The sequence below is a fragment of the Scyliorhinus canicula genome, chromosome 6, assembly GCF_902713615.1.
Source record: "Scyliorhinus canicula chromosome 6, sScyCan1.1, whole genome shotgun sequence".
Taxonomy (NCBI): domain Eukaryota; kingdom Metazoa; phylum Chordata; class Chondrichthyes; order Carcharhiniformes; family Scyliorhinidae; genus Scyliorhinus; species Scyliorhinus canicula.
In genome coordinates this window covers 182687421-182711365 of record NC_052151.1, presented here as the reverse complement: position 1 = coordinate 182711365, position 23945 = coordinate 182687421, and the positions used below count along the sequence as shown (strand labels likewise).

The window sequence follows — 23945 nt, the reverse complement described above, 5'->3', positions numbered from 1 at the left end:
TATATGGTGAACAGCTGCGGCCCCAACACTGAACCCTGTGGGACACCGCTGGTCACCGGCTGCCATTCCGAAAAAGAACCTTTTATCCCAACTCTCTGCCTTCTGTCAGACAGCCAATCCTCAACCCATTCCAGTAGCTCACCTCGAACACCACGGGCCCTCACCTTACTCAGCAGCCTCCTGTGTGGCACCTTATCAAAGGCCTTTTGGAAATCCCCCCAACCCAGCCCCACAACAGCCGGAGGACAGCCTCCTCCACTCCTTACAACAGAGGAACCTACGGACTTTGGAGGGGAGGGGAGGGATGTTATAACTCCAATGAGATAGATTGTGTCGTCCCTGTGGGGTCCGTGGAGTCCTTGAGAGGCGGAGGCCCAGCAGCAGGCTCGTTCATTCACCGAAATAAAAGCCGGCACCGGAAGGAACCAGCATCTCAGGATGGTCCCGGCTGGGAGTCGGAATGTTCCTTTGTTGCTGTCTTTCCCAACTGTGAGGGGAAAATAAACTACCTCTAACTCACCTTTTCGGGGCTCCTCATGGACTATAATGCCCGAGGAATGTCGGATTGAGAAACTTGTCCTTCTGCTGAATAGAATTTCCTGGAATGTTTTGTATAGAGCAGGATTTCAACTTTGTGATTCCTGGTGGAGTTTTCACTGTTCCGTTTCTTTACAGTTCCTGACTATGATAGGAGGCTTCACCTTTTGTAAATGCTTTCAAATGAATCCCACAGATGACTAAATGCGTTACAATCCAGACAATCCCAAAAAGGCATGGAGGGCTTGACGTTCAACCTCATCATGGGGGGGCTGAGCAAAGCGTGGGAGTGGTCTTGTCCTCGCTAATACATTGCCTTCTTCACTCCCCTGCCCATCCACCTTCCGCCAGCTTGCACACACCACCATTTCTCTGCATTAAAGTAATGGGGAAGGGGATGGAACCAGGAGGAGAGGGAATGGTGGAGGAGTGGGAGGAGAGGTGGCTAATGAGGGGAAAAAGTAATGAAAGAATGGGATTGACGCTAGGAGGGGATTGTGGGCAGAGGGTGTTGATAAGGTGATTGATAGGACAGGAGGTTGATGAGGAGAGAGGATGGGGAGGGAGGGAGCTGATGAAGGGAGGGACAGGGAAAGGGGGTCGAGAAGGGGTGGGATGGGAGGGAGTGGGGGTGAAGAGATGGAGCTGGCCCTGAGATTAGTGCTGCAGCAAAGCTGAGGAATGAAAAACATCTCTGGATGAAGATGGGATAGCAAAGCAGGAAGGAGGTCATAATTGACTGGGTCACACTGGGATAGATTGGACCATAAAGGATATGAGATAGGCTTCAAGAGGAGTGTCTGTGACAGGTTTGCTGTTTATAAATCACCCAGCAATGGTTATTGGTTTAGAGGTTGATAACATCTGGATCGCTGAATTGAAAATGGGATACTGTTAGACAGAGGTTGAGTAGATGCCAGCCTCAGATGATGCTAAGCCTCCAACTATCACCTGCTGTGATGTTTCTGCAGCACAAAGTATTGGCAGAGGGAACATCATTGCCGCATTGACGCTGATCTGGGCCATGGCTCTCTTCTGGTCGGGATCTCCTCTGTTCGGATGGGGAAGTTACACAGGTAAGGCACGGTTACACAGAGTGAGACAGGATTACACAGAGTGAGACAGGGTCACACAGAGTGAGACAGGGTTACACAGAGTGAGACAGGGTTACACAGAGTGAGACAGGGTTACACAGAGTGAGACAGGGTTATACAGAGTGAGACAGGATTACACAGAGTGAGATAATGGAGTATCCAGAATTTAAAACCTTTTAATTTCAGAACTCTACTGTCAGTAAAAAATGCAAGGCAGGGAAAATGACAGTGGATTTCAAAGAACTGTGTCTTGAGACAAAATTGTCTGATTCAATTGAGTATTAGTTTTAAAAATTATTTGAGATGTGAAAAGAGTCGGTTTGATGGAAACCCAAACTTGCCCAAATGTTTACGGTGGAATCCATTTGCTTTCTGATTAGACTGTGATCAGACAATAATGACCATTACATGTGACCAATGGCAATGCAGTGTGAAGGAAGGTTGTCACTTTGCCAATGTTTGGCATTATTCACCACACAATGTACCCAATTGTCCAACAATTCAGCTGGACAAGTACAACATCCAGTTACTAAGTTGCTGTATTTATAATTAAGCATGTCTGGGCCATTAACCGAGTGAGATCATGAGTACAAATCTCACCACGGCCAATTCAAGCTGCTTTAATTCAGTGTTTTTTAAACAAAGCAGGTGTGACATGTACAGAAAAACTAGCATTTCTCAAACAGCGTTCATGATTAATGGCTTCCCACATTGCTTTATGGCCAGTGAGGAGTTTTTGAATTGTTGTCATTGATGAGACCATCAATTCACGCGACACGTGGTTAGAAGTGAACATTGGCTTTAATCGTCTTACAACAGAGCCTGCCTGTGACACGATGAACTCCAGATGAACTGGCAAGCTGGCTCTCAGCATCAACCTTTATACTTCCGGTTAGGGGGGGAGGAGCCGTGGGTGGAGCGAAGGGTGGAGCCCAGTACAAACTCCTGTACACTCCCAGTGCATCTCCCCCTTGTGGCAGAGCAGCGCAACTGCTTGTGTGCCAAGCTTACAGAGACATAGTACAACATGTGTAATACAGTGTGAATTACGGTACTGTGATTCACCACATTCACCCCCTGTAAAAAATCAAGTCCGGCAGGGGTGGTGGCTTACAGATTGAGTCTGTCCGGTGGCCGAGTTGTCCACTGTGATTGGCGGAGCACCGGGGTTGCAGCCCCTTCTGGTGGCTGGATGAGCACCGTCGGTTGGGGTATGATGGCGGACTCTGGGGGCGATTCCGCCCAAGCTTCGTACCCGTCTGGTTCGAGTGGGAACTGGGGGCGCTGGGAGCTAGCTGGCGCAGGCGCGCAAAAAAATGTAGCGAACTGGTAGGTGCGGGGCGTGGGGGTCGAGTTGGGTGGGATGTAGTGTAAGGGGTACCTCGACGGTGGTAGTGGGGGGGTTGGATCCTGCAGGCGCTAGGTCCTGGAGGGATACAGTGTCCTGACGGCCGTCAGGGAACTCTACGAAGGCTTACTGGGGGTACGAATGCAGTAGGAGCACTTTCTCTATGAGTGGGTCAGTTTTGTGCACACTGACATGCTTCTGGAGGAGTACTGGGCCCGGTGTCTTCAACCATGCCGGGAGCGAAACCCCCGTGGTAGTGCCCCTGGAAAAAATAAAGAGCCGCTCGTGAGGGGTCTGGTTGGTAGCGGCACATAAGAGGGACCTAATAGCATGGAGCGCGTCGGGGAGGACTTCTTACCAATGGGAGATCGGAAGATTTCTGGACCGGAGGGTCAGTAGGACGGTTTTCCAGACCGTTGCATTCTCCCTCTCCACCTGCCCGTTCCCCCTGGGGTTATAGCTGGTAGTCCTGCTCGAGGCGATGCCCTTGCCGAGCAGGTACTGACGCAGCTTGTCGCTCATAAAGGACGAACCCCGGTCGCTGTGTACATAGCTGGGGAAACCAAACAGGGTGAAGATACTATGCAGGGCCCGAATGACTATGTGGGAGGTCATATCGGGGCACGGGATAGCAAAGGGAAAACGGGAGAACTCGTCTATGACGTTCAAGAAGTACACATTCCTGTTAGTCGAGGAGAGTGGCCCTTTGAAATCGATAGCGAGGCGTTCAAAGGGCCTAGAAGCCTTGACCAGGTGGGCCCTGTCTGGTCTGTAGAAGTGCGGTTTGCACTCCGCGCAGATCGGGCAATCCCTGGTGATGGCTTTTACCTCCTCGGTGGAGAAAGGCAGATTTCGGGCTTTAATGTAGTGGGCGAGCCGGGTGACCCCCGGGTGGCAGAGGTCATTGTGGAGGGTTTTTAAACAGTCGCTCTGTGTGCTGGCACACGTCCCGCGGGACAGGGCATCTGGGGGCTCGTTGAGCTTCCCCGGTTGATTCATAATATCGTATTTGTAGTTGGAGAGTTCGATCCTCCACCTCAGAATTTTGTAATTTTTAATTTTGCCCCTTTGCGAGTTGTCAAACATGAAGGCAACCGATCTTTGGTCAGTGATGAGGGTGAACCTTCTACCTGCGAGGTAGTGCCTCCAGTGACGAATAGCCTCCACAATGGCTTGTGCTTCCTTTTCGACTGAGGAGTGTCGAAGTTCCGAAGCGGAGAGGGTTCGGGAGAAAAAGGCGACTGGTCTCCCTGCCTGGTTTAGTGTGGCTGCGAGAGCTACCTCTGAGGCATCGCTCTCTACCTGGAAAGGGACGGATTCATCCACCGCCCGCATGGCCGCTTTGGCGATGTCCTTGATGCCGTCGAAGGCCTGACGGGCCTCGGCTGACAGGGGAAATCGTGTGGCCTTAAAGAGTGGGCGGGCTTTGTCCGCATATTGAGGGACCCACTGGGCATAATACGAAAAGAATCCCAAGCACCGTTTGAGGACCTTGGGACAATGAGGGAGAGGGAGTTCTAAGAGGGGGCGCATACGGTCCGGGTCGGGACCCAGGACTCCCATTTCCACGACATAGCCGAGGATGGCTAGTCTGGTCGTGCGGAAAACGCATTTCTCCTTGTTGTATGTCAGGTTAAGCTTCTGGGCCATCTGGAGAAATCGGTTGAGGGGTTGAGGTTGGCATCGTGGTCCTGCTGGTCATAGCCGCAGATGGTGACGTTATCCAAGTACGGAAACGTGGCCCGCAGCCCGTCCTGGTCCACCATTCGGTCCATTGCTCATTGGAACACTGAAACCCCATTCGCGACCCCAAAGGGAACCCGGAGGAAGTGGAAGAGGCGGCCATCGGCCTCGAATGCCGTGTAGTGGCGGTCCTCCGGGCGGAATTGGGAGTTGGTGGTATGCAGACTTCAGATCCACCGTGGAAAAAAATCCGATACTGGCCGATCTGATTCACCATGTCTGTAATCCTGGGAAGGGGGTACGCGTCGAGGAGCGTAAACCGATTAATAGTCTGACTATAGTCTATGACCATGCGGAATTTTTCCCGGTCTTGACGACCACCATCTGAGCTCTCCAGGGACTGTTACTGGCCTCTATGATCCCCTCACGTAAAAGCCACCGGACCTCGGGTCGAATGAACACCTTGTCCTGTAGGCTGTATCGCCTGCTGCGAGTGGCTATGGGTTTACAGTCCGGAATGAGGTTGGCAAAGAGAGGAGGGGTGGAGATTCGCAGCATGGCTAGGCTGCAGATAGTGAGTGGGGGTAGGGGTCCGCCGAAGCTGAGGGTGAGACTCTTGAGATTAGATTGAAAGTCGAGTCCCAATAAGAGTGGGGCGCAGAGTTCGGGCAGGACGTACAGTTGGAAATTAGAGTAGCTAGCGCCTTGGATTGTTAGAGTTGCGATGGTGCGCCCTTGGATATGGACAGAGTGGGAACCCGAAGCGAGGGAGATAGTTTGCCGTGCGGGGAAAAACAGGGAGCGAACAGCGTCTTACCAGATCTGGGTGTACGAAGCTCTCAGTACTCCCGGAGTCGAAAAGGCACGGTGTACTGTACCCGTTGATTTGGACCGTCGTCATAGAGTTGTTGAGATGCTTTGGGCGCGGATTGGTCCAGTGTTACTGCGTTGAGTTGCGGGTAGTCGGCGGCTCAGTCGGCTATGCTGGGATGGCCCCGCGATGAGTGTCGCTGAGGTCGCAGTCTTCAATCGAGTTTTCTGAGTGTGGAGAGGACGGGGCCCAAGATGGCCGCCCCCATGGATCGCACGTGGCGGGCGGCGAGGAAGATGGCATCCAAGCTGGCGGTCCCCATGGATCGCGCGTGGCGGGTGGGGGCGGAGTTGGGGCATAGGCCCCTGCGTTCCGGGGCCTGCGGGCCTGCGAGTGCGGAGAGCGATTACTTTGTGCCGCTGGAGGTTTAGGGGCTGGGGCCCTCCTTGCCAGGTACTCTCTGGCGAAGTGGCCTTTTCGCCCGCAGCTGCTGCAGGTCGCATTGCAGGCCGGGCAGTGCTGCCGCTGGTGCTGGGGCTGGCCACAAAAGTGGCAGGCTGGGGCAGCATGATAGCTGGGTGGCCGCGCGGCGCAGGCCTGGGGGAGTCGCTGGTGGGGGCCCATGACGGAGTCGCGCAGTCGGCAGGAAACAAGGTGAGGCTACGAAATGAGACCTCCATAGTTGTAGTGAGTTCAACAGTATCTTCTAAATTTAGGGCCCCCTTCTCCAGCAATCGCTGGTGCATGTAATTCGATCTAAGGCCTGCAACAAGGACATCGCGGACAGCAAGTTCTCTATCCTCTGTAGCAGTTACAGCCTGATAATTACAGTCCCGGGATAAGGCTTTTAAGTGTCTGAGGAATTATTCTAGCGATTCTGTAGGGCGGTGAGTAATAAAAATGTGGCGTGCGTAGACCTCATTGATAGGCCTCACGCACATTCTATCGAGTAGGGCCCAGTACAAACTCCCGTACACTCCCAGTGCATATCCCCCTTGTGGCAGAGCAGTGCAACTGCTCGTGTGCCGAGCTTACAGAGACATAGTACAACATGTGTAATACAGTGTGAATTACGCTACTGTGATTCACCACAGTCATTGTGTTGGTTCCCACTAACAGCTGTGTGATAATAATCTGTTCCTGTGATGTTGATTCAGGGACAAGTGTTGGTCAGGACACCAGGGAGAATTCCCCTGCTCTTCCTCAAAATGGTGCCCTGGTATCTTTTATGCCTTCCTGACTGTGAAGGCATGGTCTCAGTTTCATGTCTCGTCTGAAAGACAGCACCTCCAATAGTGGAGCCGGGTGAGCTTTCTTAATGCAGACCTGGGTTAGTTTTCCTTCCCAAAAGCTGCTCGCAAAAGATCCCATTCGGTGAGTGCCAGACTGGGCTGGGTGAGTGCCACACTGGGCTGGGTGAGTGCCAGACTGGGCTGCGTGTGTGCCACACTGGGCTGGGTGAGTGCCAGACTGGGCTGCGTGTGTGCCACACTGGGCTGGGTGAGCCACACTGGGCTGGGAGAGCCACACTGGGCTGGGTGTGTGCCACACAGCACTCCCTCAGTACTGACCCTCTGACAGTGCAGCACTCCCTCAGTACTGACCCTCTGACAGTGCAGCACTCCCTCAGTACTGACCCTCTGACAGTGCAGCACTCCCTCAGTACTGACCCTCTGACAGTGCAGCGCTCCCTCAGTACTGCCCCTCTGACAGTGCAGCACCCTCGGTACTGACCCTCTGACAGTGCAGCACTCCCTCAGTACTGTCCCTCTGACAGTGGAGCACTCCCTCAGTACTGTCCCTCTGACAGTGCAGCGCTCCCTCAGTACTGCCCCTCTGACAGTGCAGCACTCCCTCAGTACTGACCCTCTGACAGTGCAGTACTCCCTCGGTACTGACCCTCTGACAGTGCAGCACTCCTTCAGCACTGACTCTCTGACAGTGCAGCACTCCCTCAGTACTGACCCTCTGACAGTGCAGCACTCCCTCAGTACTGACCCTCTGACAGTGCAGCGCTCCCTCAGTACTGACCCTCTGACAGTGCAGCCCTCCCTCAGTACTGACCCTCTGACAGTGCAGCACTCCCTCAGTACTGACCCTCTGACAGTGCAGCGCTCCCTCAGTACTGACCCTCTGACAGTGCAGCACTCCCTCAGTACTGACCCTCTGACAGTGCAGCCCTCCCTCAGTACTGACCCTCTGACAGTGCAGCACTCCCTCAGTACTGATCCTCTGACAGTGCAGCCCTCCCTCAGTACTGACCCTCTGACAGTGCAGCCCTCCCTCAGTACTGACCCTCTGACAGTGCAGCACTCCCTCAGTACTGACCCTCTGACAGTGCAGCTCCCTCAGCACTGACCCTCTGACAGTGCAGCGCTCCCTCAGTACTGACCCTCTGACAGTGCAGCACTCCCTCAGTACTGCCCCTCTGACAGTGCAGCACTCCCTCAGTACTGATACCGACCCTCTGACAGTGCAGCACTCCCTCAGTACTGATACCGACCCTCTGACAGTCCAGCGCTCCCTCAGTACTGACCCTCTGACAGTGCGGCACTCCCTCAGGACAGACCCTCTGACAGTGCAGCACTCCCTCAGTACTGACCCTCTGACAGTGCAGCGCTCCCTCAGTACTGACCCTCTGACAGTGCAGCACTCCCTCAGTACTGACCCTCTGACAGTGCAGCACTCCCTCAGTACTGACCCTCTGACAGTGCAACACTCCCTCAGTACTGACCCTCTGACAGTGCAACACTCCCTCAGTACTGACCCTCTGACAGTGTGGCACTCCCTCAGTACTGACCCTCTGACAGTGCAGCACTCCCTCAGTACTGACCCTCTGACAGTGCAGCACTCCCTCAGTACTGACCCTCTGACAGTGCAGCACTCCCTCAGTACTGACCCTCTGACAGTGTAACACTCCCTCAGTACTGACCCTCTGACAGTGCAGCATTCCCTCAGTACTGACCCTCTGACAGTGCAGCACTCCCTCAGTACTGACCCTCTGACAGTGCAGCACTCCCTCAGTACTGACCCTCTGACAGTGCAGCACTCCCTCAGTACTGACCCTCTGACAGTGCAGCACTCCCTCAGTACTGACCCTCTGACAGTGCAACACTCCCTCAGTACTGACCCTCTGACAGTGCAACACTCCCTCAGTACTGACCCTCTGACAGTGTGGCACTCCCTCAGTACTGACCCTCTGACAGTGCAGCACTCCCTCAGTACTGACCCTCTGACAGTGCAGCACTCCCTCAGTACTGACCCTCTGACAGTGCAGCACTCCCTCAGTACTGACCCTCTGACAGTGTAACACTCCCTCAGTACTGACCCTCTGACAGTGCAGCATTCCCTCAGTACTGACCCTCTGACAGTGCAGCACTCCCTCAGTACTGACCCTCTGACAGTGCAGCACTCCCTCAGTACTGACCCTCTGACAGTGCAGCACTCCCTCAGTACTGACCCTCTGACAGTGCAGCACTCCCTCAGTACTGACCCTCTGACAGTGCAGCACTCCCTCAGTACTGACCCTCTGACAGTGCAGCACTCCCTCAGTACTGACCCTCTGACAGTGCAGCACTCCCTCAGTACTGACCCTCTGACAGTGCAGCTCTCCCTCAGTACTAACCCTCTGACAGTGCAGCACTCCCTCAGTACTGACCCTCTGAGTGCAGCACTCCCTCAGTACTGACCCTCTGACAGTGCAGCTCTCCCTCAGTACTGACCCTCTGACAGTGCAGCACTCCCTCAGTACTGACCCTCTGACAGTGCAGCGCTCCCTCAGTACTGACCCTCTGACAGTGCAGCACTCCCACAGTACTGACCCTCTGACAGTGCAGCACTCCCTCAGTACTGACCCTCTGACAGTGCAGCACTCCCTCAGTACTGACCCTCTGACAGTGCAGCACTCCCTCAGCACTGTCCCCCTGACAGTGCAGCTCTCCCTCAGTACTGACCCTCTGACAGTGCAACACTCCCTCAGTACTGACCCTCTGACAGTGCAACACTCCCTCAGTACTGACCCTCTGACAGTGTGGCACTCCCTCAGTACTGACCCTCTGACAGTGCAGCGCTCCCTCAGTACTGCCCCTCTGACAGTGCAGCACTCCCTCAGTACTGACCCTCTGACAGTGCAGTACTCCCTCGGTACTGACCCTCTGACAGTGCAGCACTCCTTCAGCACTGACCCTCTGACAGTGCAGCACTCCCTCGGTACTGACCCTCTGACAGTGCAGCACTCCCTCAGTACTGACCCTCTGACAGTGCAGCACTCCCTCGGTACTGACCCTCTGACAGTGCAGCACTCCCTCAGTACTGACCCTCTGACAGTGCAGCACTCCCTCAGTACTGACCCTCTGACAGTGCAGCGCTCCCTCAGTACTGACCCTCTGACAGTGCAGCGCTCTCTCAGTACTGACCCTCTGACAGTGCAGCACTCCCTCAGTACTGACCCTCTGACAGTGCAGCGCTCCCTCAGTACTGACCCTCTGACAGTGCAGCACTCCCTCAGTACTGACCCTCTGACAGTGCAGCACTCCCTCAGTACTGACCCTCTGACAGTGCAGCACTCCCTCAGTACTGACCCTCTGACAGTGCAGCACTCCCTCAGTACTGACCCTCTGACAGTGCAGCACTCCCTCAGTACTGACCCTCTGACAGTGCAGCACTCCCTCAGTACTGACCCTCTGACAGTGTAGCACTCCCCTCCCTCAGTACTGACCCTCTGACAGTGCAGTCCTCCCTCAGTACTGCACTGGTGGATCGGTTCTGATTTTTGTTCTCATGTTCCTGGAGTGAAAAACTGATTGTCTGGACATTATTACTTTGCGTTTTATGGGATCTTGCTGTGTGCAATTAGTTTACCATGTTTAATGCATTAGAAAAATGACTATATTTTTAAAAAAAGTAGTGAATTGACTGTGAACTATTGACGCTGGACATTGTGAGGTTGTGAAAGATGTGACATGAATTCTAAGTTGTTTCTTTTCACCTCGAATGGTCTCGTCTTTATTGCTTTTCTCTCTGTCTTTGTCTTCTCCTTTTGTATCTTCAGTTCTCTTTTTCTCCCTCTGTGTCCATGTCTCCCTCTTTCCCATTTTACATTGTCCTCCATCTCTTTCTCAATTCTCTCTTTATCTCCCTCCTTCTCTTCCTCTATCTCTTTCTCTATTCTCCTCTCTTTATCTCTCTCCTTCACTTCCTCTATCTCTTTCTCTATCCTCCTCTCTTTATCTCTCTCCTTCCCTTCCTCTATCTCTTTCTTTATACTCCTCTCTTTATCTCCCTCCTCCACGTCCACTATCCCTCTATCCTCCTCTCTTTATCTCTCTCCTTCCCGTCCTCTATGTCTTTCTCTATTCTCTCTTTATCTCTCTCCTTCCCTTCCTCTATTTCTTTCTCTATTCTCTCTTTATCTCTCTCCTTCCCTTCCTCTATCTCTTTCTTTATTCTCCTCTCTTTATCTCCCTCCTTCACGTCCACTATCTCTCTATCCTCCTCTCTTTATCTCTCTCCTTCACGTCCTCTATCTCTTTCTCTACCTCCTCTCTTTATCTCTCCCCTTCTCTTCCTCTGTCTCTCTCTCTATCCTCCTCTCTTTATCACTCTCCGTCTATCTCTTTCTCCATTGCTTTCACCAACTCCTTTCCTGGCTCCACCTCTTTTCCATCTCTTTTTTTCATCTTTCTCGATTTTCTCCAATTCCTCATCATTGTTTTATCCACCTCTCTCTCTTCATCTCTTTCTCCTCTTGATATTTGCCCTAACATTTCTCTATCTCTTTCTCTATGATTATCTCCTCATCAGTCTTTCTTTTTCTTACTCGTCAGCCCCTTCTCCATCTCTCTAACGGATTCACTCTCTCTCTCAGACCAGATGTATGGGACGTGTGAGATAGATTGGGCCAGGAGCGTGTTTTCCATTGTCCACAAATCCTACATTGTCTCAATCTTTATCTGCTGCTTCTTCCTGCCGACGTCCACCATGCTCTTCTCGTACATCTCGATCATCAACACCGTCAAGTCAAACCGGGCCCTGGCAGGAGTCGTTGACCTGGGAGAACGCCAAAGGAAACTGGAGAAGGATGTGACCCGGGTGAGCTTTCTTAATGCAGACCTGGGTTAGTTTTCCTTCCCAAAAGCTGCTCGCAAAAGATCCCATTCGGTGAGTGCCAGACTGGGCTGGGTGAGTGCCACACTGGGCTGGGTGAGTGCCAGACTGGGCTGCGTGTGTGCCACACTGGGCTGGGTGTGTGCCACACTGGGCTGGGTGAGCCACACTGGGCTGGGTGAGCCACACTGGGCTGGGAGAGTGCCAGTGGCGTGCAGAGGTCTGGTGATGCCCGGGGCAAATCTTGATTGTATGCCCCAAAGCCCCACGTAAATATTTCATTAAATATCACCAAAAAACCTATAGAAAACGTAGTTGCACCCGTTCTAGAGCTATTCACTGACCTCTTTATCTTTAGAACATAGAACGATACAGCGCAGTACAGGCCCTTCGGCCCTCTATGTTGCACCGACATGGAAAAAAACTAAAGGCCATCTAACCTACACTATGCCCTCATCCAATAAACTTTTAAATGCCCTCAATGTTGGCGAGTTCACTACTGTTGCAGGTAGGGCATTCAACGGCCTCACCACTCTTTGCGTAAAAAACCCACCTCTGACCTCTGTCCTATATCTATTACCCCTCAATTTAAGGCTATGTCCCCTCGTGCTAGCCACCTCCATCCGCGGGAGAAGGCTCTTGCTGTCCACCCTATCTAACCCTCTGATCATTTTGTATGCCTCTATTAAGTCACCTCTTAACCTTCTTCTCTCTAACGAAAACAACCTCAAGTCCATCAGCCTTTCCTCATAAGATTTTCCCTCCATACCAGGCAACATCATGGTAAATCTCCTCTGCACCCGTTCCAAAGCTTCCACGTCCTTCCTATAATGAGGCGACCAGAACTGTGCGCAATACTCCAAATGCGGCCGTACTAGAGTTTTGTACAACTGCAACATGACCTCATGGCTCCGGAACTCAATCCCTCTACCAATAAAGGCCAATACACCATAGGCCTTCTTCACAACCCTATCAACCTGGGTGGCAACTTTCAGGGATCTATGTACATGGACATCGAGATCCCTCTGCTCATCCACACTACCAAGAATTTTACCATTAGCCAAATATTCCGCATTCCTGTTATTCTTTCCAAAGTGAATCACCTCACACTTCTCCACATTAAACTCCATTTGCCACCTCTCAGCCCAGCTCTGCAGCTTATCTATGTCCCTCTGTAACCTGCAACATCCTTCCGCACTGTCTACAACTCCACCGACTTTAGTGTCGTCTGCAAATTTACTCACCCATCCTTCTGCGCCCTCCTCTAGGTCATTTATAAAAATGACAAACAGCAACGGCCCCAGAACAGATCCTTGTGGTACTCCACAAGGGTTAGGGTCTGAACATTTCCCATCAATTACCACTCTCTGTCTTCTTTCAACTAGCCAATTTCTGATCCACATCTCTAAATCACCCTCAATCCCCAGCCTCTGTATTTTCTGCAATAGCCGACCGTGGGGAACCTTATCAAACGCTTTACTGAAATCCAATACACCACATCAACTGCTCTACCCTTGTCTACCTGTTCAGTCACCTTCTCAAGAAGGTTTGTGAGGCATGACCTACCCTTCACAAAACCATGCTGACCATCCCTAATCATATTATTCCTATCTAGATGATTATAAATTGTATCTTTTATAATCCTCTCCAAGACTTTACCCACCACAGACGTTAGGCTCACTGGCCTATAGTTACCGGGGTTATCTCTACTCCCCTTCTTGAACAAAGGGACCACATTTGCTATCCTCCAGTCCTCTGGCACTATTCCTGTAGCCAATGATTACCTAAAAATCAAAGCCAAAGGCTCAGCAATCTCTTCCCTGGCTTCCCAGAGAATTCTAGGATAAATCCCATCAGGCCCCGGGGACTTATCTATTTTCACCTTGTCCAGAATTGCCAACACTTCTTCCCTACGCACCTCAATGCCATCTATTCTAATAGCCTGGGTCTCAGCATTCTCCTCCACAATATTATCTTTTTCCTGAGTGAATACTGACGAAAAGTATTCATTTAGTATCTTGCTTATCTCCTCAGCCTCCACACACAACTTCCCACCACTGTCCTTGACTGGCCCTACTCTTACCCTAGTCATTCTTTTATTCCTGACATACCTATAGAAAGCTTTTGGCTTTTCCTTGATCCTACCTGCCAAAGACTTCTCATGTCCCCTCCTTGCTCGTCTTAGCTCTCTCTTTAGATCCTTCCTCGCTTCCTTGTAACTATCAAGCGCCCCAACTGAAACTTCACGCCTCATCATCACATAGGCCTCCTTCTTCCTCTTAACAAGAGATTCCACTTCTTTGGTAAACTACGGTTCCCTCGCTCGACCCCTTCCTCCCTGCCTGACTGGTACGTACTTATCAAGAACATGCAATAGCTGTTCCTTGAACAAGCTCCACATATCCAGTGTGCCCAACCCTTGCAGCCTACTTCTCCAACCTACACATCCTAAGTCATGTCTAATGGCAACATAATTGCCCTTCCCCCAGCTATAACTCTTGCCCTGCGGGGTATACTTATCCCTTTCCATCACTAACGTAAAGGTCACCGAATTGTGGTCACTGTTTCCAAAGTGCTCACCTACCTCCAGATCTAACACCTGGCCTGGTTCATTACCCAAAACCAAATCCAATGTGGCCTCGCCTCTTGTTGGCCTGTCAACATATTGTGTCAGGAAACCCTCCTGCACACATTGTACAAAGAACGACCCATCTAATGTACTCGAACTATATCATTTCCAGTCAATATTTGGAAAGTTAAAGTCTCCCATAACAACTACCCTGTTACTTTCGCTCTTTTCCAGAATCATCTTCGCCATCCTTTCCTCTACATCCCTAGAACTATTAGGTGGCCTATAGAAAACTCCCAACAGGGTGACCTCTCCTTTCCTGTTTCTAACCTCAGCCCATATTACCTCGGAAGAAGAGTCCCCATCTAGCATCCTTTCCGCCACTGTAATACTGTCCTTGACAAGCAGCGCCACACCTCCCCCTCTTTTGCCCCCTTCTTTGACCTTACTAAAACACCTAAACCCCGGAACCTGCAACAACCATTCCTGTCACTGCTCTATCCATGTCTCTGAAATGGCCACAACATCAAAGTCCCAGGTACCAACCCATGCTGCCAGTTCCCCTACCTTATTTCGTATACTCCTGGCATTGAAGTAGACACACTTCAAACCACCTACCTGAACACTGGCACCCTCCTGCGAAGTCAAATCTGTGCTCCTGACCTCTATACTTTCAATCTCCCGTACCCCAAAACTACAATCCAGGTTCCCATGCCTCTGCTGAATTAGTTTAAACCCCCCCAAAGAGCACTAACAAATCTCCCCCCAGGATATTGGTGCCCCTCAGGTTCAGATGTAGACCATCCTGTCTATAGAGGTCCCACCTTCCCTAGAAAGAGCCCCAGTTATCCAGAAATCTGAATCCCTCCCGCCTGCATCATCCCTGTAGCCACGTGTTTAATTGCTCTCTCTCCCTATTCCTCATCTCACTATCACGTGGCACGGGCAACAACCCAGAGATAGCAACTCTGTTTGTTCTCGCTCTGAGCTTCCACCCTAGCTCCCTAAAGGCCTGCCTGACATCCTTGTCCCCTTTCCTACCTATGTCGTTAGTGCCAATGTGGACTACGACTTGGGGCTGCTCCCCCTCCCCCTTAAGGACCCGGAAAACACGATCCGAGACATCACGTACCCTTGCACCTGGGAGGCAACATAACAAACGTGAGTCTCTCTCACTCCCACAAAATCTCCTATCTGTGCCCCTGACTATTGAGTCCCCAATTACTAATGTTCTACTCCTTTCCCCCCTTCCCTTCTGAGCAACAGGGACAGACTCCGTGCCAGAGGCCCGTACCCCATGGCTTAGGGTCCCTGCACAGACTGCTTCTTCCCAGTCCCTCTTACAGTTACCCATCTATCTCCAGTCTTTGGTGTAACTACTTCCCTGAAGCTCCTATCTATGACCCCCTCTGCCTCCCGAATGATCCGAAGTTCATCCAGTTCAAGCTCCAGGTCCCTAACACGGTTTTTGAGGCGCTGGAGTTGGGTGCACTTCCCACAGATGAAATTAGCAGGGACACTGACGGCGTCCCTCACCTCAAACATTCTGCAGGAGGAGCATTGTACTGCCTTCCCTGACATCACCTCTAGATTTAAAAAAAACAAGAAGAAAAAGAAACGAAGAGCTTACCTGATATTCCCTCAAACCCTGCTCCCGGTGAAAGGTAAGCAAATTTAAAGGCACTCACCTTCACGACAGGCCCCAAGCTGCCTCTAGGTCATCTCTAAGGTATAGGACGGCTGCCTGAGGTTAAATTGCGCTGTAAGAGTTAGTCAATTTCCCCTTAGCGCTGGGATTCTAGGGATATTGTTCTCTTCTTCAGTCATTTTGCTTTGCAGCAATGGGTGAGATGTTATGTCTCGAAAGTTGTGCCTCCCTCCTCTGCAACCCCCATGGAGAAGGATAAGAGCAGCAACGTTATGGAAATACTGTTATGACCCTTGTGGAAACAAACTACAAACAACCCAACTAAGACCAATATACAAAACTTCACTTTTATATTAGCAATCACACCAACATCAACGTAAATTAAACATGAATTAACAGGAAAATTGCAATAATATGACCGATAAATTACACATAGCAGATACAAAGACATATCTCACACATTTCTCAGTCAGCCCATTCAGCACGTATCACATTCATTTCAGCCACAATATCCTTCAAAACATTGAACTTCTTCAAATCAAATTCCATCTTCATTTCTCTAAAGCTTTAGCACCAAGTCTCATCAAACAACGGCATTACTTCACCCAATTTCCACAAATATAATTTTCACAGTCGACACATTTCCAGATCCCTTCTTCTTCACAAAACCCTGGTCATGTGGGGCCTGTTTGTGCACTATGCCAGTACATAAAGGGTCCCCAAATCCAGATATAAAGCTCTGTTCAAGATCCGAGCTCCAGCAGCTTGCAGTCAAGTAGAACATAGAACATAGACCAGTACAGCACAGAACAGGCCCTTCAGCCCTCGATGTTGTGCCGAGCAATGATCACCCTACTCAAACCCACGTATCCACCCTATACCCGTAACCCAACAGCCCCCCCCCCCCCTCTCCCCCCTTAACCTTACTTTTTTAGGACACTACGGGCAATTTAGCATGGCCAATCCACCTAACCCGCACATCTTTGGACTGTGGGAGGAAACCGGAGCACCCGGAGGAAACCCACGCACACACGGGGAGGACGTGCAGACTCCGCACAGACAGTGACCCAGCCGGGAACCGAACCTGGGACCCTGGAGCTGTGAAGCATTTATGCTAACCGCCATGCTACCGTGCTGCCCCTGTCTCTGAGAATCTCCCATTTATAGGACCCTGGGCTTTAAGTATAAAGGGTAAGAGGGCAAAAGTTAAGAGGCCATGATGAATCTTCATAAAATACTGGTTCTGTCCCAAATGGGTGCCCCTGGCCCAAATGTCAAATTCTGGGCACGACAGTTTAGTAAATTGACAGTTATAGAGAGGGTGCAGAGAAGAGTTTAAAAATGGATCAAAAGATAAAGATAAAGAATAAATAAAACTCACCCATGGTGGCATTGATTGCCGTTGATTCGGGAGATTTCGCGCCCTTTTTGTTCACCAGGCGCGCAGGCGCGCTCTGGCCGACCGCGGTGCGCAGGCGCGCTCCGGCCGACCGCGGTGCGCAGGCGCGCTCCGGCCGACCGCGGTGTGCAGGTGAGCTCCGGCCGACCGTGGTGCGCAGGCGCGCTCCGGCCGCCCGCGGTGCGCAGGCGCGCTCCGGCCGACCGCGGTGCGCAGGCGCGCTCCGGCCGCCCGCGGTGCGCAGGCGCGCTCTGGCCGACTGCGGTGCGTGCTCCGTTCCCTTCACGCTGCTGCCCCCATCCAATCGATGCCCGGGGCCAGCGCACCGTCGGCCCCCCCCCTCTGCACGCCACTGGAGAGTGCCACACTGGGCTGGGTGTGTGCCACACTGGGCTGGGTGTGTGCCACACTGGGCTGGGAGAGCCACACTGGGCTGGGTGAGCCAGACTGGGCTGGGTGTGCCACACTGGGCTGGGTGTGAGCCACAATGGGCGGGGTGTGTGCCACACTGGGCTGGGAGAGCCACACTGGGCTGGGTGAGCCACACTGGGCTGGGTGAGCCACACTGGGCTGGGTGTGTGCCACACTGGGCTGGGTGAGCCACACTGGGCAGGGTGAGCCACACTGGGCTGGGTGTGTGCCACACTGGGCTGGGTGTGTGCCACACTGGGCTGGGTGAGCCATACTGGGCAGGGTGAGCCACACTGGGCTGGGTGAGTGCCAGACTGGGCGGGGTGATGACCACACTGAGCTGGGAGAGCCACATTGGGCTGGGTGAGCCACCCTGGGCTGGGTCAGTGCCACACTGGGCTGGGTGAGAGCCACACTGGGCTGGGTGTGTGCCACACTGGGCTGGGTGAGAGCCACACTGGGCTGGGTGTGTGCCACCCTGGGCTGGGTCAGTGCCACACTGGGCTGGGTGATGGCTGCACTGGGCTGGGTGAGAGCCACATTGGGCTGGGTGAGCCACCCTGGGCTGGGTCAGTGCCACACTGGGCTGGGTGAGAGCCACACTGGGCTGGGTGTGTGCCACCCTGGGCTGGGTGAGCCAGACTGGGCTGGGTGAGGGCCACACTGGGCTGGGTGAGCCACCCTGGGCTGGGTGAGCCAGACTGGGCTGGGTGAGGGCCACACTGGGCTGGGTGAGCCACCCTGGGCTGGGTCAGTGCCACACTGGGCTGGGTGATGGCCGCACTGGGCTGGGTGAGAGCCACACTGGGCTGGGTGTGTGCCACCCTGGGCTGGGTGAGCCAGACTGGGCTGGGTGAGGGCCACACTGGGCTGGGTGTGTGCCACACTGGGCTGGGTGAGTGCCACACTGGGCTGGGTGTGTGCCACACTGGGCTGGGTGAGCTACACTGGGCTGGGTGAGCCACACTGGGCTGGGTGTGTGCCACCCTGGGCTGGGTGTGTGCCACCCTGGGTTGGGTGTGTGCCACACTGGGCTGGGTGTGTGCCACACTGGGCTGGGTGAGCCACACTGGGCTGGGTGTGTGCCACACTGGGCTGGGTGTGTGCCACACTGGGCTGGGTGTGTGCCACACTGGGCTGGGTGTGTGCCACACTGGGCTGGGTGAGTGCCACACTGGGCTGGGTGTGTGCCACACTGGGCTGGGTGTGTGCCACACTGGGCTGGGTGTGTGCCACACTGGGCTGGGTGAGTGCCACACTGGGCTGGGTGTGTGCCACACTGGGCTGGGTGTGTGCCACACTGGGCTGGGTGAGCCACACTGGGCTGGGTGTGAGCCACACTGGGCTGGCTGTGTGCCACACTGGGCTGGGTGAGTGCCACACTGGGCTGGGTGCGTGCCACACTGGGCTGGGTGTGAGCCACACTGGGCTGGGTGAGTGCCACACTGGGCTGGGTGCGTGCCACACTGGGCTGGGTGTGTGCCACACTGGGCTGGGTGTGTGCCACACTGGGCTGGGTGTGTGCCACACTGGGCTGGGTCAGTGCCACACTGGGCTGGGTGAGCCACACTGGGCTGGGTGTGTGCCACACTGGGCTGGGTGTGTGCCACACTGGGCTGGGTGTGTGCCACACTGGGCTGGGTGAGTGCCACACTGGGCTGGGTGTGTGCCACACTGGGCTGGGTGAGCCACACTGGGCTGGGTGAGCCACACTGGGCTGGGTGAGCCACACTGGGCTGGGTGTGTGCCACACTGGGCTGGGTGAGGGCCACACTGGGCTGGGTGAGCCAGACTGGGCTGGGTGTGTGCCACACTGGGCTGGGTGTGTGCTACACTGGGCTGGGTGTGTGCCACACTGGGCTGGGTGTGTGCCACACTGGGCTGGGTGTGTGCCACACTGGGCTGGGTGTGTGCCACACTGGGCTGGGTGTGAGCCACACTGGGCTGGGTGTGTGCCACACTGGGCTGGGTGAGCCAGACTGGGCTGGGTGAGCCAGACTGGGCTGGGTGAGCCACACTGGGCTGGGTGTGTGCCACACTGGGCTGGGTGTGTGCCACACTGGGCTGGGTGTGTGCCACACTGGGCTGGGTGTGTGCCACACTGGGCTGGGTGTGAGCCACACTGGGCTGGGTGAGCCACACTGGGCTGGGTGAGCCACACTGGGCTGGGCGAGTGCCACACTGGGCTGGGTGAGCCACACTGGGCTGGGTGAGCCACACTGGGCTGGGTGAGCCACACTGGGCTGGGTGAGCCACACTGAGCTGGGTGTGTGCCACACTGGGCTGGGTGTGAGCCACACTGGGCTGGGTGTGTGCCACACTGGGCTGGGTGTGTGCCACACTGGGATGGGTGTGTGCCACCCTGGGCTGGGTGAGCCAGACTGGGCTGGGTGTGTGCCACATTGGGCTGGGTGAATGGCACACTGGGCTGGGTGAGCCACACTGGGCTGGGTGAGCCTCACTGGGCTGGGTGTGTGCCACACTGGGCTGGGTGTGAGCCACACTGGGCTGGGTGTGAGCCAAACTGGGCTGGGTGTGAGCCACACTGGCTGGGTGTGTGCCACACTGGGCTGGGTGTGTGCCACACTGGGCTGGGTGTGTGCCACACTGGGCTGGGTGAGCCACACTGGGCTGGGTGAGCCAGACTGGGCTGGGTGAGCCAGACTGGGCTGGGTGAGCCACACTGGGCTGGGTGTGTGCCACAATGGGCGGGGTGTGAGCCACACTGGGCTGGGTGTGTGCCACACTGGGCTGGGTGAGCCAGACTGGGCTGGGTGTGAGCCACAATGGGCGGGGTGTGTGCCACACTGGGCTGGGTGTGAGCCACACTGGGCTGGGTGTGTGCCACACTGGGCTGGGTGTGAGCCACACTGGGCTGGGTGTGAGCCACAATGGGCGGGGTGTGTGCCACACTGGGCTGGGTGAGTGCCACACTGGGCTGGGTGAGCCAGACTGGGCTGGGTGTGCCACACTGGGCTGGGTGTGAGCCACAATGGGCGGGGTGTGTGCCACACTGGGCTGGGAGAGCCACACTGGGCTGGGTGAGCCACACTGGGCTGGGTGAGCCACACTGGGCTGGGTGTGAGCCACAATGGGCGGGGTGTGTGCCACACTGGGCTGGGTGAGCCACACTGGGCTGGGTGTGAGCCACACTGGGCTGGGTGTGAGCCACACTGGGCTGGGTGTGTGCCACACTGGGCTGGGTGAGGGCCACACTGGGCTGGGTGTGTGCCACACTGGGCTGGGTGAGCCAGACTGGGCTGGGTGAGCCACACTGGGCAGGGTGAGCCAGACTGGGCTGGGTGAGCCAGACTGGGCAGGGTGAGTGCCACACTGGGCTGGGTGAGCCACACTGGGCTGGGTGAGCCACACTGGGCTGGGTGTGAGCCACACTGGGCTGGGTATGTGCCACACTGGGCTGGGTATGTGCCACACTGGGCTGGGTGTGAGCCACACTGGGCTGGGTCAGTGCCACACTGGGCTGGGTGAGCCACACTGGGCTGGGTGTGAGCCACACTGGGCTGGGTGTGTGCCACACTGGGCTGGGTGTGTGCCACACTGGGCTGGGTGTGTGCCACACTGGGCAGGGTGAGCCACACTGGGCTGGGTATGCCACACTGGGCAGGGTGAGCCACACTGGGCAGGGTGAGCCACACTGGGCTGGGTGATGACCACACTGAGCTGGGAGAGCCACATTGGGCTGGGTGAGCCACACTGGGCTGGGCGAGTGCCACACTGGGCTGGGAGAGCCACCCTGGGCTGGGTGAGTGCCACATTGGGCTGGGTGAGCCACCCTGGGCTGGGTGAGCCACACTGGGCTGGGTGAGCCACCCTGGGCTGGGTGAGCCACACTGGGCTGGGTGTGAGCCACAATGGGCGGGGTGTGTGCCACCCTGGGCTGGGTGTGTGCCACACTGGGCTGGGTGTGTGCCACACTGGGCTGGGTGAGCCAGACTGGGCTGGGTGAGCCACACTGGGCTGGGTGTGTGCCACACTGGGCTGGGTGTGTGCCACCCTGGGCTGGGTGAGCCAGACTGGGCTGGGTGTGTGCCACCCTGGGCTGGGTGAGCCAGACTGGGCTGGGTGAGGGCCACACTGGGCTGGGTGAGCCACACTGGGCTGGGCGAGCCACACTGGGCTGGGTGTGTGCCACACTGGGCTGGGTGTGTGCCACACTGGGCTGGGTGTGTGCCACACTGGGCTGGGTGTGTGCCACACTGGGCTGGGTGAGCCACACTGGGCTGGGTGAGTGCCACACTGGGCTGGGTGAGCCACACTGGGCTGGGTGAGCCACACTGGGCTGGGTGAGCCATACTGGGCTGGGTGTGTGCCACACTGGGCTGGGTGAGGGCCACACTGGGCTGGGTGTGCCACACTGGGCTGGGTGAGCCACACTGGGCTGGGTCAGTGCCACACTGGGCTGGGTATGCCACACTGGGCTGGGTGAGCCAGACTGGGCTGGGTGAGCCACACTGGGCTGGGTCAGTGCCACACTGGGCTGGGTGAGCCACACTGGGCTGGGTGAGCCACACTGGGCTGGGTGAGCCACACTGGGCTGGGTCAGTGCCACACTGGGCTGGGTGAGCCACACTGGGCTGGGTGAGCCAGACTGGGCTGGGTGTGTGCCACCCTGGGCTGGGTGAGCCACACTGGGCTGGGTGAGTGCCACACTGGGCTGTGTGAGCCAGACTGGGCGGGGCGATGACCACACTGAGCTGGGAGAGCCACATTGGGCTGGGTGAGTGCCACATTGGGCTGGGTGAGCCACATTGGGCTGGGTGAGCCACACTGGGCTGGGTGAGCCAGACTGGGCTGGGTGTGTGCCACCCTGGGCTGGGTGAGCCACACTGGGCTGGGTGAGCCACACTGGGCTGGGTGAGTGCCACACTGGGCTGTGTGAGCCAGACTGGGCGGGGCGATGACCACACTGAGCTGGGAGAGCCACATTGGGCTGGGTGAGCCACCCTGGGCTGGGTCAGTGCCACACTGGGCTGGGTCAGTGCCACACTGGGCAGGGTGTGTGCCACATTGGGCTGGGTGAGCCACCCTGGGCTGGGTCAGTGCCACACTGGGCTGGGTGAGAGCCACACTGGGCTGGGTGTGTGCCACCCTGGGCTGGGTGAGCCAGACTGGGCTGGGTGAGGGCCACACTGGGCTGGGTGAGCCACACTGGGCTGGGTGAGCCACACTGGGCTGGGTGAGCCACCCTGGGCTGGGTGAGCCACACTGGGCTGGGTGAGCCACACTGGGCTGGGTGTGTGCCACCCTGGGCTGGGTGAGCCAGACTGGGCTGGGTGTGTGCCACACTGGGCTGGGTGAGCCACACTGGGTTGGGTGAGCCACACTGGGCTGGGTGTGTGCCACCCTGGGCTGGGTGAGCCAGACTGGGCTGGGTGTGTGCCACACTGGGCTGGGTGAGAGCCACACTGGGCTGGGTGTGTGCCACCCTGGGCTGGGTGAGCCAGACTGGGCTGGGTGAGGGCCACACTGGGCTGGGTGAGCCATACTGGGCTGGGTGTGCCACACTGGGCAGGGTGAGCCACACTGGGCTGGGTGAGCCACACTGGGCTGGGTGAGCCACACTGGGCTGGGTGTCTGCCACACTGGGCTGGGCGAGTGCCACACTGGGCTGGGTGTGTGCCACACTGGGCTGGGTGAGCCACACTGGGCTGGGTGAGCCACACTGGGCTGGGTGAGTGCCAGACTGGGCGGGGCGAGGGCCACACTGGGCTGGGTGAGTGCCACCCTGGGCTGGGTGTGTGCCACACTGGGCTGGGTGAGTGCGACTATGGGCTAGTCGAGAACGACACTAGGTGTGTGACACTGGACTTGGCAAATGTGAGACTGGGTTGAATGAATGAGGTACTAGGGGAGTGTGATACTCGGAGTGTGACACTAGCCTGGGTGAGTGAGATACAGGACAGTCTTTGTTACCCTTCCTAATTGGCCATGACAAGGTGGTGCTGAGCTGCCTTCTTGAACCGCTGCAGTCCATGTGGTGTAGGTACACCCACTGTGCTGTTAGCTAAGGCGTTCCAGGATTCTGGCCTGGTGTCACTGAAGGAACGACGATATATTCCCAAGTCAGGATGGTGAATGACTTGGAGGCAAATTTGCAGGCGGTGATGTTCCCAGGTATCTGCTCCCGTTGTTCTGCTAGATGGTAGAAGTTGTGGGGCTGGAAGGGGATGTCAAAGAAATCTTGGTGAGTTTCTGCTGTGCATCTTGTCGATGATACATACAGTGAATGTTTGTGGATGGGAAGTAATCAAGCCGGCTGCTTTGTCCTGGATGGTGTTGAGCTTCTTGAGTGTTTTTTTTTCTATTTTATAAAAAATAA

General features: G+C 55.5%; 1 protein-coding gene across 1 annotated transcript in view; it reads left to right on the top strand.

Annotated features, from left to right (window-relative positions):
• The window catches only part of LOC119967711 (opsin-5-like), a 37088-nt gene that overhangs the window by 11720 nt on the left and 1423 nt on the right, over nucleotides 1–23945 (top strand). The window contains exons 4-5 of the mRNA XM_038800590.1: nucleotides 1509–1613; nucleotides 11340–11563. Of these exons, the coding sequence (XP_038656518.1) occupies nucleotides 1509–1613; nucleotides 11340–11563 (329 nt within the window). The remainder of the gene's footprint in view (nucleotides 1–1508; nucleotides 1614–11339; nucleotides 11564–23945) is intronic.